General features: G+C 45.0%; 1 protein-coding gene across 2 annotated transcripts in view; it reads right to left on the bottom strand.

Moving 5' to 3' along the window:
* KIF16B (kinesin family member 16B) overlaps positions 1 to 13,836 on the bottom strand; it is a 1,953,564-nt gene that overhangs the window by 564,446 nt on the left and 1,375,282 nt on the right. Inside the window, exon 23 of one of the 2 annotated variants that reach the window (XM_069234093.1) lies at positions 9,711 to 12,138. The exons of the other annotated variant lie outside the window; for it this stretch is intronic. Coding sequence (XP_069090194.1) covers positions 9,988 to 12,138 — 2,151 coding nt within the window. The 3' untranslated portion in view covers positions 9,711 to 9,987. Of the gene's footprint in view, positions 1 to 9,710; positions 12,139 to 13,836 lie in introns of those variants that run through there. 2 annotated transcript variants of the gene reach the window in all.

Genomic DNA, 13,836 nt, shown 5'->3' with positions numbered 1-13,836 from the left:
ACTGTGTGGTGCTGTGAATGAAATTGACTCTTTCAGTGAATGGCAGAGACCCAAGAAACACTCTGTGACCCTCTTTCTAACTACTTTGGAGTGTACTGACTGGCTACAGCTACTAGACTTTAAGGTTTATCAGCTGGATCCTCAGACTACATGCCAGAAATCTTCGGGGTGGATGGGCTTCTATTTGGAGAACACAGTTCTAAAAACTAAGGAAAATTGGCAGAAATCTTCATGAGTGGCATGTTTGAAATGTGGGAAAAGGAACTGGGATAAGACAGATATGATACAGGACTGCTGAGGTGGTGAGTCTACTGATTCAAGAAGGATAGTTTATTAATAAAAAAAAGTAGACATAGCGCAAGTGAGAGGAACAGCAACACATTAGTGTTAAGCAAAAGGACTACACTAAAGTCGTTTAACATTCTTAAGTCCAAAAATACCCAAAACATCCCACATAAGAGTCTGGAAGTCAAATCTTCCATTTGTAACAATATTTTAAACAGACCTTTCTAGCCAATGAAGAATTCATAAGAAGTGGATGTTCCATCACCTTTCATACGGAGCTAAAATCATTTTCTCTGTTCGTAGTTTTGTTTTCATCTCAGAAATAAAATCCATAAGGCCGGAAGATTCTTGACTGGCACCACCACCAACTTTTGACCTCTATTATTTGTCATACTTTACCAATTTAGTCCCCAAATATAAAGTGTGGAGGAACTTGGATTTAAATATTAAATGACCTCCAGAATTGAAGGCACACAATATTAAGATCTTCTCTCTCAAAATGTTAACTGAAAATCTATCTGGGACACTAACAAGTTAAATAATGCAAATATCACTTTCCAGAGAAGGAGTGATGCACATAAGAGACACTGTAGGCAGAAGACTCTGCTTCACACTTCTCTTTAACTTCTGAAGTAATATCCCCTATCCAGCCATTTGTTGATCTTGGGGTCTTATTCAGAGACATGGCCTCTGTCTTGACATGTTTTTCAGATATTTCTACCACTTTCATGACTCCCAGGTTTCATTCCTGTATGGTGCTCTGGATTGTCTCCTGAATCTGATGCAACTGCATGCTTCTCCTTCTGGATCTTCTGCTAAGGGGGACCACCGACTAACGTATTGGTACTGTACTCTTTGTTCTTCTCTTTTGATTCCAAGTAATTCCAATAGACAATATCCAAGGCGGTGAAGGAGCTTATCTGAGAAAAAAAGTACAACCGTACACACGTTTCAGGAGTGGTATGGTTTTCACGACTTACATTTGGCTCTACTTGAAGGCCATTAACTTGTCTAGTCTTTTCACCTGTCCATGGACCTTTAGGCTCTCTATCTGTGCAGTGTTTATCTCCAGATCACTTATTCGCCTTCCATGCTCTCAAAATAGGAAGTGTGTGTGTATAGGTCATAGTGTATTCATTTGGTTCATTCTTCTTCTATTAAGGTGTTCACCGGATCCAAGTGTGGCACTGAGGTGCTCACAGTGTGAGAAATTAAGTGGGAGGCGTATGTGAGGCTTCCATTTGTTCTTATTGTGAACAGTTAGCACATGTGGCAATTAAAATGAGCTGGCAATAAAGAGCAGGCAAAGATGGGCATGTGTGAAAACGTGCTCCTGGTGGGAAGTGTGTGTAGATGGTACTACTTAGCAGATTGAGAAACAGTAGGAGCTCAATACCAGGACAGGCAACGCAGGCAGAATCACTGTGCAACAGAAATACATTAATAGGAGAGTGATCAAGCTGAAAAGAGCCTTGGATAAGAGACTTAATTAGGCACATTTTGCACAGTTTATTGGAGGAATAGACAATATAATCAAAAAGCAGTGCAAAGATGACATTTTAAGTATCACCTTTATCATTGTGATATTTATTGGTAGCTGCATTATATATCATCATCGATTTGCAATTAATGTCAATCGTAAGGACAGCTGGTCAAAAATTAACTAAATTGAAGGATTACAGCAAACCACTCTTAGTTTCATGCTCACAGGTGTAACAAACCTAAGGGCTACTTTAATCGCATCAATAACAAGGTCCTGGTAGGAAAAATTAAGGACAAAACTATCAGAAAGCTAATGTCACATGCAAGGTTATATTTTATCCCTGTGACAGCGTAAAATCTAAAGTGCTTGCCTTCTGACTTCAAGCCCAGTTGATGATGTTAGGATGTCTAAACTAATAGCTATGGTCCAATAACTTAAGTCATGAGACAGAACAATGTCGTCGATTCATATATGGTTGCAAACACTAAACATGCATGTGGTTCACTGACTGGCTCAGGCACGTATCAGCTTGCTTAAGCTACAAGAGGTTTAAACAAGTTAGCACAAGGGCACGCAGCCATTATTTCTTGGCTGAATGATATCACTGAAGTAAGGAGATTCTGGTACCATCATGAAAATATTCCATCATGAACATGGCATTGATAACCACACATCATATATTGGACTGGGAGATGCATTTTAAGTGACAGCTAATAACCCTCCATCCAACAATGCAGAGCTGGACACTGTGGTATGTCCACTAATCGTAACATCTCCACACTGGGGATAGGTGACCTGCTTTACAAAAATTTAAAACCAGCTGGAAATGCTTTCGCATTCAGCGGGGTAGAGTATTCTCTAAGCCAACCATCTATGATGCTAAAGGTGTCCAAACCAAATTTATGAGAGAACATAGGTGTGAACAGAATGGAGAGATATCCACTGGGCATTCAGCAGCCTCACTTTCAGGTCATCAGCAATATATATACAGAAGAGTTAAAGATGGGCTGGATAGAGCTAAATCTGGATTCTTAAAGTGGGACACTGGGTCAGAAATGCGCAAGTGTCAAGTTTCCTTCTATCACATTCCTGGACAGACCCATATCATCTAACAAATTGAGGTTTGAAAAACTGCTACCCTTAAATAAAAGAAAAGATCAGCTACTTTAAAAGGGCCATCAAGTGAATCATGCCACAATACATCTCAAAACATAACTGACATAAAAAAAGCAACATTCTAGGATTTTTAGAGATGTGGGACTGGGTAAAGAGAACTGTATTTTTTTCTCCACAATAGCTGACCCCCTTAAACTGCTGGTAACCAGAGTAGTGCACAATACTTCTGGTCCACAGGATCTGTTGGCTAATTTGAGACCCAGTAATGGATGACAGCTTGAAGAGGTAAGAGTAGTAGGCAGTGAGAGACACTCGCACAGGTAGGCAGTATGAAAAGGTGGCTACTGTGAAGATATCACACGGTTATAAATTACTTCAGATCGTCACACTCAAAATCTGACACCTTTTACACAAACCAAAACAACTAATCATGCTCATGAAAACGTTGTATGGTGCAAAACAGCAAGACTGGTAGCAATATAAGAGTGCAAGCTTTCAATTTTTTGTTAAACATCGACCTGCATAAAACCTTACTGCGACCTAGGCATACACACATAACAGCAGTGTGATGCATGAGGACAGATATGTGAATAGGTTTGTCAATATCAGCCCCAGGTGCCAGTCTTCCTGTAATACCAATGCAACAGTTTCCACAGAGAGATGGAAAGAAACTATTAATCAAAAACTAAAAATCTAAATATATGTAGACGTGAGTCTACAGAGGGACAGATAGGCTTGAATGGGAGGGACTACTAACATGCTTCTAGATGCCCCACTATGCTTGAAAACTAACAACCTGACATCGTGTAAGAGAAATAAATGATTATTCTGTCCATCGCTTAACTAATAAAATCATCAATGACGTCCATGCCTCAACTCTCGTCCATATTTCAATATAATTTTCTGGTCCAAACAGCTGCAAAACAGTTCTTCCTACACTTAATGAAGTGAAATTGCAAGGGAAAAACTAATAAGACATGGGGCGGAGAAGTTACTTACCTTCGGTAACACCCTGTCTGGAAGAGATTGTATCTAGCTGCAGATTTCTTACCTGTGAATTATCCCTATGTGTCAGACTGGATCTGGAAGATTTTTCTTGAGCATTACCCCTGCGTCCCGGTAGGTGGCATTGATCAGCCCCAAATCTGTCATCGGCACCAGAAATTACATTACAGTTCCTGTACAGGTGCCACCCAGGCCCATAGACATCAGCTTCTTTTCACAACTTTCCACACCAGAAGCGCGGGGCCATGAAGAACACTGACCTCTGATGTGTCAAAACTAGGGCCCTGAAAGAGAAGTCCCTGCTCCTAAAAATCTGTTCACAAAGCGGGGAGAATGGGTGGGTCAGCAAGGAATCTGCAGCTAGATATAGTCTCTCTACCAGATAAGGTGCTACCAAAGGTAAGTAACTTATTCATTTCACAGAGACTTCTAGCTGCAGATTCCTTACCTGTGAATAGATACCCAAGCAATACCATCCTCAGAGGGGGGACCAATTTCAGCCGAGAAAGTCTTGGAGGACCGAGCTGGCAAAGTGCCCACCCCTATGGACCCGACTGTCCAGGCAGTGGTGTTTGGTAAAAGTGTGCAGAGATGCCCATGTTGCTGCCTGGAAGATATCCAGGGCTGGAATTCCCCGTGTGCTAACGTAGTGGTTACAGCTTCAGCTCTGGTAGAATGAGCTTGCAACCCCTCAGGGAGTTGCTTTTTGGCCAATGGGTAGCAGATCTTGATGCACAGCATAGCCCAATGAGACGCGCTTCTGCACTGCCTGACTTTTCTTTGCACCCACATACCCGATGAAGAGTTGGTCATCCACCATGAACTTTCTTGTTCGATTAAGGTAGGACGCCAAAGCTTTTTTTGGCTTCAGGCAGTGGAGACTCTCCTCTTTCTTAGAAGGATGTCGGGGTGTGTAAATAGTAGGCAAGGAGACTGATTGGCCTACGTGAAAAGGCGTGACCACTTTGGCAGAAAAGAGGCCCTAGTCAGGATAGATAGAGAGGTAGGGCAGCTTAGATGATAAGGTCTGCAGCTCACTCACTCTGTAGGCATAAGTAATTGCCACAAGAAAGGCTGTTTTCAAAGTGAGAAGTCTGAGGGGGACACTTGTGAAAAGGCACGAAAGAAGCGCACATCGAAAAAGGTCGGAACCAATTTAAGATCCCACTGGGGCATAATGAATGGGGAAGAGATGAATAAGACTTCTGAGGAACCTATATACGATAGAAGGCTTAAACAAAGAGGGTTGATCAGGGAACCGCAAACAAGCAGAAATGGCAGATATATATCCGTTACGAGTGCCCAAAGCAGAGCACTGCTGGGCAAGGGAAAGAATGAACAGTAGAACTTCAAAAAGAGGGGCAGAAAGGGGATCAACAGAACTGTTTGTGCACTATGCCACAAATTTCTTTCAGCGTATATCGTTTGGTGGAGAAACGCATAGTTGCCAAGATGACGTTGCAGACTTCAGGAGGAAAGTCAAAAGCTGTCAACTGCAGCTCCTCAATCTCTATGCAAGAAAGCAGAGAATTGACAGGTTCCTACCCTGCTGCTGCAACAGAAGATCCTCCCGAAGGGGCAGTCCGATCGGAGGATCGATGGACATGCTCAGCAGCTTGGGATAATAGACTGTCCTTGCCCATCCCGAGCCACAAGGATTACTTAGGCTCGGTCGTTCCTGATCTTGATAACTCTGGGCAGGAGTGGTATGGGTAGAAAGGTGTACAGGAGGCATGAATTCCACTCGAGATGAAAAGTGTCTCAGAGCAAGAGCTGCCCTGGAAACTCAAGAGTGCAAAACCGCTGATAATACACTTTCTCAGCAGAGGCGAACATAGCCAAGGCTCTCCCCGCTGCTGAAACAGACTTTGCGCCACCTAGGAGTCGAGATGTAATTTGTGATCTGCAAGGCATTATTAGCCGAGTTCATCTGCTCTGGTGTTGAGAGTCTGCCAGATACTGAACCACCAGGTATATGCTCTGTTGTTCCAGCCATGACCAGAGACGTAAAGGCTCTTGACAAAGGGTCCATGACCCCACCCCGCCTTGTTTGCTTTAGTACCACATGGCTGTGGTGTTGCTCGTGAACACCTGCACTAGCCTTCCCTTGATGTAGGGTAGAAAGACTTTCAATGCCAATAGGACCACTCAGACCTCCAGTATGTTGAAGTGGAGTCCCGCTTCCACTGGAGACTAGATTCCTCTGATCTCCACCTCTCCCAGATGGCCGCCCCATCCCAGGAGTGACGCAGCTGTCACTACTGTCAGATCTGGTTGAGGAAGGGAGAGGGATCTGCCTCTGACTCAACGGCAGCTCATTAACCACCAATGCAGATCTTTCACAGCTACCTCTGAGATCTGGACCATGTCGAAGAGATTCCCCTGATGTTGCGCCCTAAACTTCAGGTCCCTCTACAGAGCCCGCATATGCCATCTTGGCCATGATGCAGGAGGCCATGAGGGCCAGCAGCCTCAGAGTCATTCCCACTGAAATCCAAGATAGAGGATGAAACATTAGTATCATAGCCTGAATATCCTGGACTCACCGCATAGGAGTATAAGCCCAAAACTGCACAGTGTCCAAAACAGCACTGATAAAAGGGAGCATCTGAGGGGAGTCAGGTGTGACTTCGGCACTTTTATAGTGAAACCCAGCGACTGCAGGAGGTCTGCGTAGTCTGGAAGTGGGAGATAACAGCCTGGGGCGAACCCGACTTCAACAGCCAGTCGTCGAGATAGGGGAAGATTGACATCACTGATTTCTGCAGATGAGCCGCAACAACCTCCACCACCTTGGTGAACACTCATGGGGCACTTTTAAGGCCAAAAGGAAGCACAGTGAACTGAAAGTGCTCTTGGCCTACAGTGAACCACAAGCAACGTCTGTAGGCAGGCAGGACAGGGATGTGGAAATAGGCGTCCTGCAAGTCCAACGCTACCATCCAGTCTCCTGGGTCCAGGACAGACAAGACCTGAGCCAATGTGAGCATTTTGAGTTTCTCCTTCTTGAGGGAGCGTGTGAGGGCCTGTAGGTCTAGAATTGGGTAAACGTTTTTGCCCTTCTTTGGAAAACAAAAGTAGCGGAAGTATCAACCACAGCCTACTTCTGGCACCAGAACCCTCTATATGGCTCCCTTGGCCAAGACAGTCACATTCCTCACAGAGACGGGACAGATGATCATCTGTCATCCGGTCAGGAGATGGTGGCATAGAAGGAGGGGGTAATCTCATAGGGGAGGGAGCAGCCCCTCCAGACGACCTGCAAAACCCACCTGTCCAAGGTAATGGACTGCCTGAGGGCTGGTGATGGCGAATCCTGATGCCAACTGGGTGCCCATAGTAGTAGACCAGGAGTGTTTAGAGGCTGCGTAATTGGGGGAGAGTGGGTTTGGGGCAGTGGACTGACCAGATCATTGGCCACCTAACCCATGAGGTCAGTGGGTCCTGTGCCCTCGTCCAAGCAGAGGCTGGGCAGCATGTGTGGTAGGGTGACTGGACAGGAACTGTCAAGGTTTGAAGCCCCTTCTGTAGCCACAAAAGGAGCAAGGCCCAATGACCTGCCCATAGCCCGAGAATCCTTGAAGCGCTCGAAGGCCGAATCTGCCTGGTCTCCAAAGAGACAGGTGCCATCAAAAGGAATGTCCATATGGAAGCCTGGTCATCCCCAGAAAAGCCAAACGTCCTCAGCCAGGCGTGGCGCCTCAAGGCCACTGTCATTGAAACCTCTATGCCGAGTGAGTCGGTCAGGTCTAGTCCGCAATGGATTATGAACTTTTGCTGTACCTCTCCCATTGGCAACAGCCTGAGACCGTACCACCCGGGCCTCCTCTGAGACCTGTGCCGGCACCTGTGCAACCGCATCCCACAGCATGTGGGGATTACGGCCCAAAAGGCATGCAGTGTTCATGGACCGCAATGCCAGGCTGGCGGAAGAAAACCTCTTCCCAAATGAGTTCAGCCCCTTGGATTCCCTATCTGGGGGAGTGGTAGGGAATGCGCCGTGGAAAGTCGAGGCTTGGACCACTAAGCTCTCAGGGGTGAGGAGTTGCCTAAGGAATTTTGGGTCCCCAGGTGTGAGGCAATGGTGGCAGGCAATCGTCCTATTCAAAAGAGCCCCTGTGCTGGGTTTGGACCAGATACCCAAGAGGACATCGTGAGGGAATCTTTGAATGGGGGCAGGGTTTCATATGTGGAAGCTCCCAGTTGTAGCCCCTCTGCCAAGAGATTAGTCTTGACTGCCACTGAGGGTAGATGAAGGTCCAGGACCTCAGTTGCCAACCTCACCACCACTGCGAAAGAACCCCCCTGCTTCCGTAGCCACAGTAGGGGGAGAAAGCATTCCTGTCCACAGGCTTCACCCAAATCCTCACGTCAGTCCATTTCCTCATAAGGCTGGTATTCTAAAGGATCCAGCAACCCCTCTCAGACTTTCCTGAGACCTAGCCCACCAGAATAGGGCTCAGGATCTAATCTAGGAGGCAAATCTCCTGCTGGGTAGGCATCGGGCAACACACATCGGTCTCCGTGATGGAGTCTGGGATGACATTAGGGACGGTGCACTGGTGGTGTGAGCATCTGGATCAGCGCCAAGGAAGGTCAAAGTGTTACAACTGGTGCCTGTCTGGATCCAGGACTGGATCCCTGGGAACCCCTCGGCACAAAGCTGCCAACACGGAACCTGATGGTGCCCCATATAGCCCCACGGGGACCGAAGGCATTCCAAATGGGTCACACTGCCTAAAAATGAGGCACAAGGCCTCATAAAATTCTTTTAATTGGACAGGGGTCGCTCTGGCTCCTGGAAATTTGGATAGGCACGGAGTCAGCCCAGGCCCACATTGAGGAACGAGGCCTAGAATGACGACATTTCCTCATTGTGTCGCCCGATGGATGAGTAGAAATCCAAGACCACTTTGACTTCTTGCTTTTCTTCTCATTCCTCGACTTATCCAATTGTCTTGAGGACTTGGAGTGGGGCGACTATTTCGGATTATGTGGCCAGTCCTTTTAACCTGGACCTCGTCCTGCGAGGAGTTGCATGCCAGGCCGCCATCAGCTTTAGACACTGCTCCCTCAAAGCCTTTGAATTCATGGCCTGGCACTCGGAACATGACTTTGCGTTGTGGTAATGCTTTAAACACCATAAACAGATGGAGTGCGGATCTGTCACCGACATCGCCCATAGACATAGATCTTCAGGGCTTAAAACCCGTCTTACATGACGACATTTGGAGACACCAGGAGGTAATACCTCCAAAATGTTCGACAGAAAGTCAAAAAAGGTCAGTCAAAAAACTACTGAGGGGTAGCTACTCTCTCGGATCAGCGTTGGCTGGTGCAGAAAGAAAAGAACTGTCGTTGGAGCACCTGGGTGGCACCTATATAGGAATTGATATGCCATTTTCTGTTCAGACGAGGCTGACGATGAACACAAAGCTGATTGAAGCCACCTACTGGTGCGTAGGGGTACTGCTTACAAAAAATCGTGTGATGCATGGGGAGAATTCATTGCTAAAGAATCTGCAGCTAGAAGTCTCTGTCAGAAAGTAAATGTTAGGAAAAGCACAACTGCAGCTCAAGCAATCTAACCAAACCCCTATTTAAATAAAGGTTCGAGCATGATAAATAAATACAGTCAAATAGACAAGGACGTTCAGCAGGTGAATCGCCACATGTTGAGAATCAAGAGGAAAATTTTCACCAAATATTTTGCTCCAGGATTCACAATTGTTATTTATTTGTGACATTGTGTGTATATCAGCGTTAAAACATTTTTATTAATTTTAAATACTTTAAATATGATATTTCTTATCATAGGCCTTCGGAATGCTGGACAGATAAATTTACAACCATCTAATTTTTATTGATAGAATAGGTACAAAATACACATAATGATGCACATGTGTCATGGTACAGTATGACTATAGGACTAAAACCGTCTTTCCCGTACATATAAAACAAAAACAAGTTTGTATGAAATTCAACTTTTTTTTTAAATTTAGGAAAATCAAACATTTCCAAATATTTTTAATACACAAGTATAATAAACAGCAGAAAGCCTAACACAATTTGCTAATACTTTCTGTTTTTCTTTGGCATTATTTTATTACGTATTTGGTTAGGTGTTGAATTAGTGCAATAGCTTCTCCAGTTGAACTCAGAGTCAGTTTCCAGACATCTACTTCACAGTTAGCTGTAGGTTCAGGATATAATTTAAAATACGTCACATGCTTATGGTCTGTTGGATGAGGTGGAGACAGAACACCAGGCCCTCCAGACTCTTCCCTGTTCTTTTTAGAAAATATTAGATCAAGTTTGGTGAACCGTTCTTGGTCTTTAATAACCAGAGCGATCAGCTCATTTAGACAATACAAATTGATTTGGTCAAATTGTTGACATGGAGGAAAGGTGCTGCACGATCTTGGAGCAGGATATAAAACATAATCTTCTTGCATAAACGCAACATGATTCGTCATTAGCACTAAAGATCTGTAAGTCATCTGCCCAGGGTCATCGATACTTACTGTTGTGTACATCAATATTTGAACCTCTCCCAAAGATGCCCTATTTCGTGCCATGTTCCCATGCATCCAATAAACCAAATCGGTTAAAATGTGTCTAAATTCACAGGTGAGTCGTACTGCACTGTTAATCATGAAGTCAGCAACTTCTGAACTCCAGTCAAGGGAAAGTTGCATCAAATTCTCCTTTAGTAGTGGGTGACTTAAGGAGGTTGTATTATCCGACAAGGCGAGGAAAGAGTTCATTACATCATGGCACAATCTCTGAGTGAAATACTGGTTAAAAGTTAGCAGGGTCAACAAAGAATCCTCGGTACTGCCAAGGATTCGCAATCCTTGTCCACCGAAGCGAACCTGAATCTCGTTTACCAGCCCTCTGTGCACAGCGTGAAGCACTGCCAGTGACCTGCCTTCTGGGCTGGATGGTGCAACAATGACGTACATAACTGTCTTAAACAGCAGAAAACAGGCAGGCTGAGGAAGAGGCTGTCTGCAATTGGCAGCAGCAAGCCAGTATGCCCCCATTAACTCATTCCTCCTGTCATGTACTTCTGGAATGTCCCTCGCGACAGCCTCTAACAACCTCTGCAGGGGGTACTCCTGAAGCTCAAGAAACACAGCAGGGAATTGCACAAATGGTTGCCTTAACACAGTGCTATTTTCCAGTCTCTTTGCACATGGCAAGGGTACTTTACATGAATCCTGGAGTTCCTGTTCTAAAGAGGTTTGTGAAAATAAGTACTCCATCATTTCATCTGTAAGCACAAACATATCGCGTGGACTCCTGCAAACGTAAACTCTGACCTTGTCAACTGGGATGGACTCTGCTTGCTTCCTATTTGAGCTTGAATGCACGTCCACTGGTGAAGTTGTGTGAAAGGGGAAGTGTCTAATTAAATGTAATGCTTGCACATATTTCCCACTTCTGTCAAAGACACTGCCCAACTGCTTTGACTGCGTTATGCCCTTTGCCCTGTTCAGCAACTGATTACCAGCATCTTTGCAGAGATGGGAAATTCTGCTGTAAAGATATCCCCAGCTGTAGGCCTGCTCCACCTCTGAGGAGACAGCAGCTGACCTTGGAGAGCGCCTTTGCTGAACATCCAGCTGAAGCTGGCGCTCGGAGAAGTGATCTCTAGGTGAGATACCGTGGAGGCTTTGATGAGACATGCTCTCGATGGAAGTAACTTTAGAGAGCATATTGGTCTCCAAGAGGGTAGAGGAATATATGTTTCTGACCTGCTCTTGTTCATTATCCCAGCCCATCTGCTCCGAGCTCGGCTTCTGCCAGGTCGAGTCACATTCACTCAGGGAAGTAAGATTGTCACTCTGATAAACGTTTACATCTTGGCACCTAGAGTGTTGAACGGTCTCAATTTTATTTTGTGATTGTTTTACACGGAGGCACGTGCAGGGCATGCCTTCGAAATGAACACTTTCTCTACAAAAAACATGTGTGTTGCAGACATGATTGAGTGCAAATGCAGTTTCAGTCAAAAAGTCAAAGTCATGACCATATCGACCACATTCCTGTTGGTTCTGTTCACTCAAATCACTCCTTTCGATTTTGGAAAAAACTCGTTGGGAGCAAAGGTAAACATTCTGGATCCTCGTAGGCACGTCATGACAGTCTGCAACATTAGCGGTGATACCTGCCGGGTTCCAGTAGTTGCTCTCTACTTGCGGTAGAAGCTGGGCGTAACCACAAGATTTGCAATGCTGCCTTTGCTGTTTACAGTTTTCAGAAAAAAAGAAAGGAAGAAGCAATTGTTTTCTAGTGACTGATTAGAAAACCATGACAGAAATATTAGAGATATTTTTCACTTTAAATTTCAATTGATTCAAATTTGATTCGGGTTGAGAGGCAGTGAAACTATTTTGACCATGCTATACATTCAGTATCCCTTTCTCTAAGTCAATTATAGCGCATTACCGACGCAGATTAAAAAAACAAAACCATGTATAACAGTTGTGCAGTGTCTTCGTCCCACAGCACACAATATCACAAAATGTTTTCCTTCAACCAGTGTCAGTACTTTCCCACTGAATTAGCGGAACTCCCAACAAATATTCTAATCCGAGTGTGATAAATGTTACAAACTGCAGCACATACTTTGATTTAAATATCAGGCTGGATTGACTGCACATTTTGAACCGGCTCATCTAAACATCCCTACCCTACAGCAGGCAATCGACTGCGTCTATGACTCTACCCTGTGCACGAGAACTTCAAAACCATTAGCAAGCTTGGTGTGTACAATGTTGCATATCTATCACCGACTCAAATTCTAGTACTCTAGTTAAGGCAAATACAGGCACATCATTCTGGTCCAGATCCTGCAGGCTCCGTCCCCTCATCACTTTAAAAAACAGCTGAAAATCCACCTCGCTGAAATATATTTAATCATTCCCCCCCCCACCCTTTGAAGAGAATTCCTCGTGCCTGCCTCCATCTGACCTAATGCAGCCCATGTGTACCCAATTCGTGAGCTTCACATGTGTCATTGATCTCAGCTTCTTAAGCCCGCCTGACTCCTCCAACTCTCATCTCTCAAGTACAATCTACCAGTTCCGGTTTGGCCGCTTCCCTTTCTGGTTACTGTTCCTCTTGTACTGTGTTTTCACCTTCATTGTTAGAGTAGTAAGCTGGCCTGGTGTGTGGTGAACACCTATGTTGTTACCACCTTACACGAGGTATCCCCTATCAGTGAGGTGAAGACAGTGTCTAGGAAGCCAGGGCTCTCTAGAGGTAGATGTGGATGAGCAGCCAAGACTTATCTAGGAGACATGCAAAGCTTATGCTGTACCACTACAGTCACACAGCACTTACACACCTGAAAGAACCACAAAGTGTAAAAATAAATAAAGGTACTTTAATATAGTAACACAAATACTAAAATACTATATAGGCAATTCCCCAACTGGAGGTAAGTAAACACACTATTATATACAGAATATAAGTCAGTGATCCGCATAGAAGACAATAGAAAACCACAAAACATTAGATAAGATTGAGGGCCATATCGGGGTGGGGGGGGGGGGGGGGGGGTGGAGGGACGACCAAACCATATACTAAGTAAGTGGAATGCGAAAGGCAGTCCACCCACCCAAGGAAGCAGAATCTGTAAAGGTGAGCTAGAGGAACTGGTACCCCAAAAGGTAAATACCAGGGTGCCCAACAGGAGAGAAGAAGTAAGTACCTGTTTTTTCCCCAAACCCACAGGAAAAGTTTGGAAAAGGACTGTGCAAGACCCAACAAAGACTGCAGGAAACCAAAGGTGGATCCTGACAGAAGAGGACATGCAAAAGAAGGGGACCAACTCCAATTTGACTTGGAGTGTCCAGTTGGGGCAGAAGCCACTACCCACCCTTCTGGAGTTGCAGAACCAGGTCGATGGTGAACACAAGGAGTCAGCTGTGCAGCAC

The sequence above is a fragment of the Pleurodeles waltl genome, chromosome 5 (genome assembly GCF_031143425.1).
Source record: "Pleurodeles waltl isolate 20211129_DDA chromosome 5, aPleWal1.hap1.20221129, whole genome shotgun sequence".
Classification (NCBI taxonomy): Eukaryota; Metazoa; Chordata; class Amphibia; order Caudata; family Salamandridae; genus Pleurodeles; species Pleurodeles waltl.
Note: the sequence above shows the minus strand (reverse complement) of the source record. Positions and strands in the feature narration are given on the sequence as shown.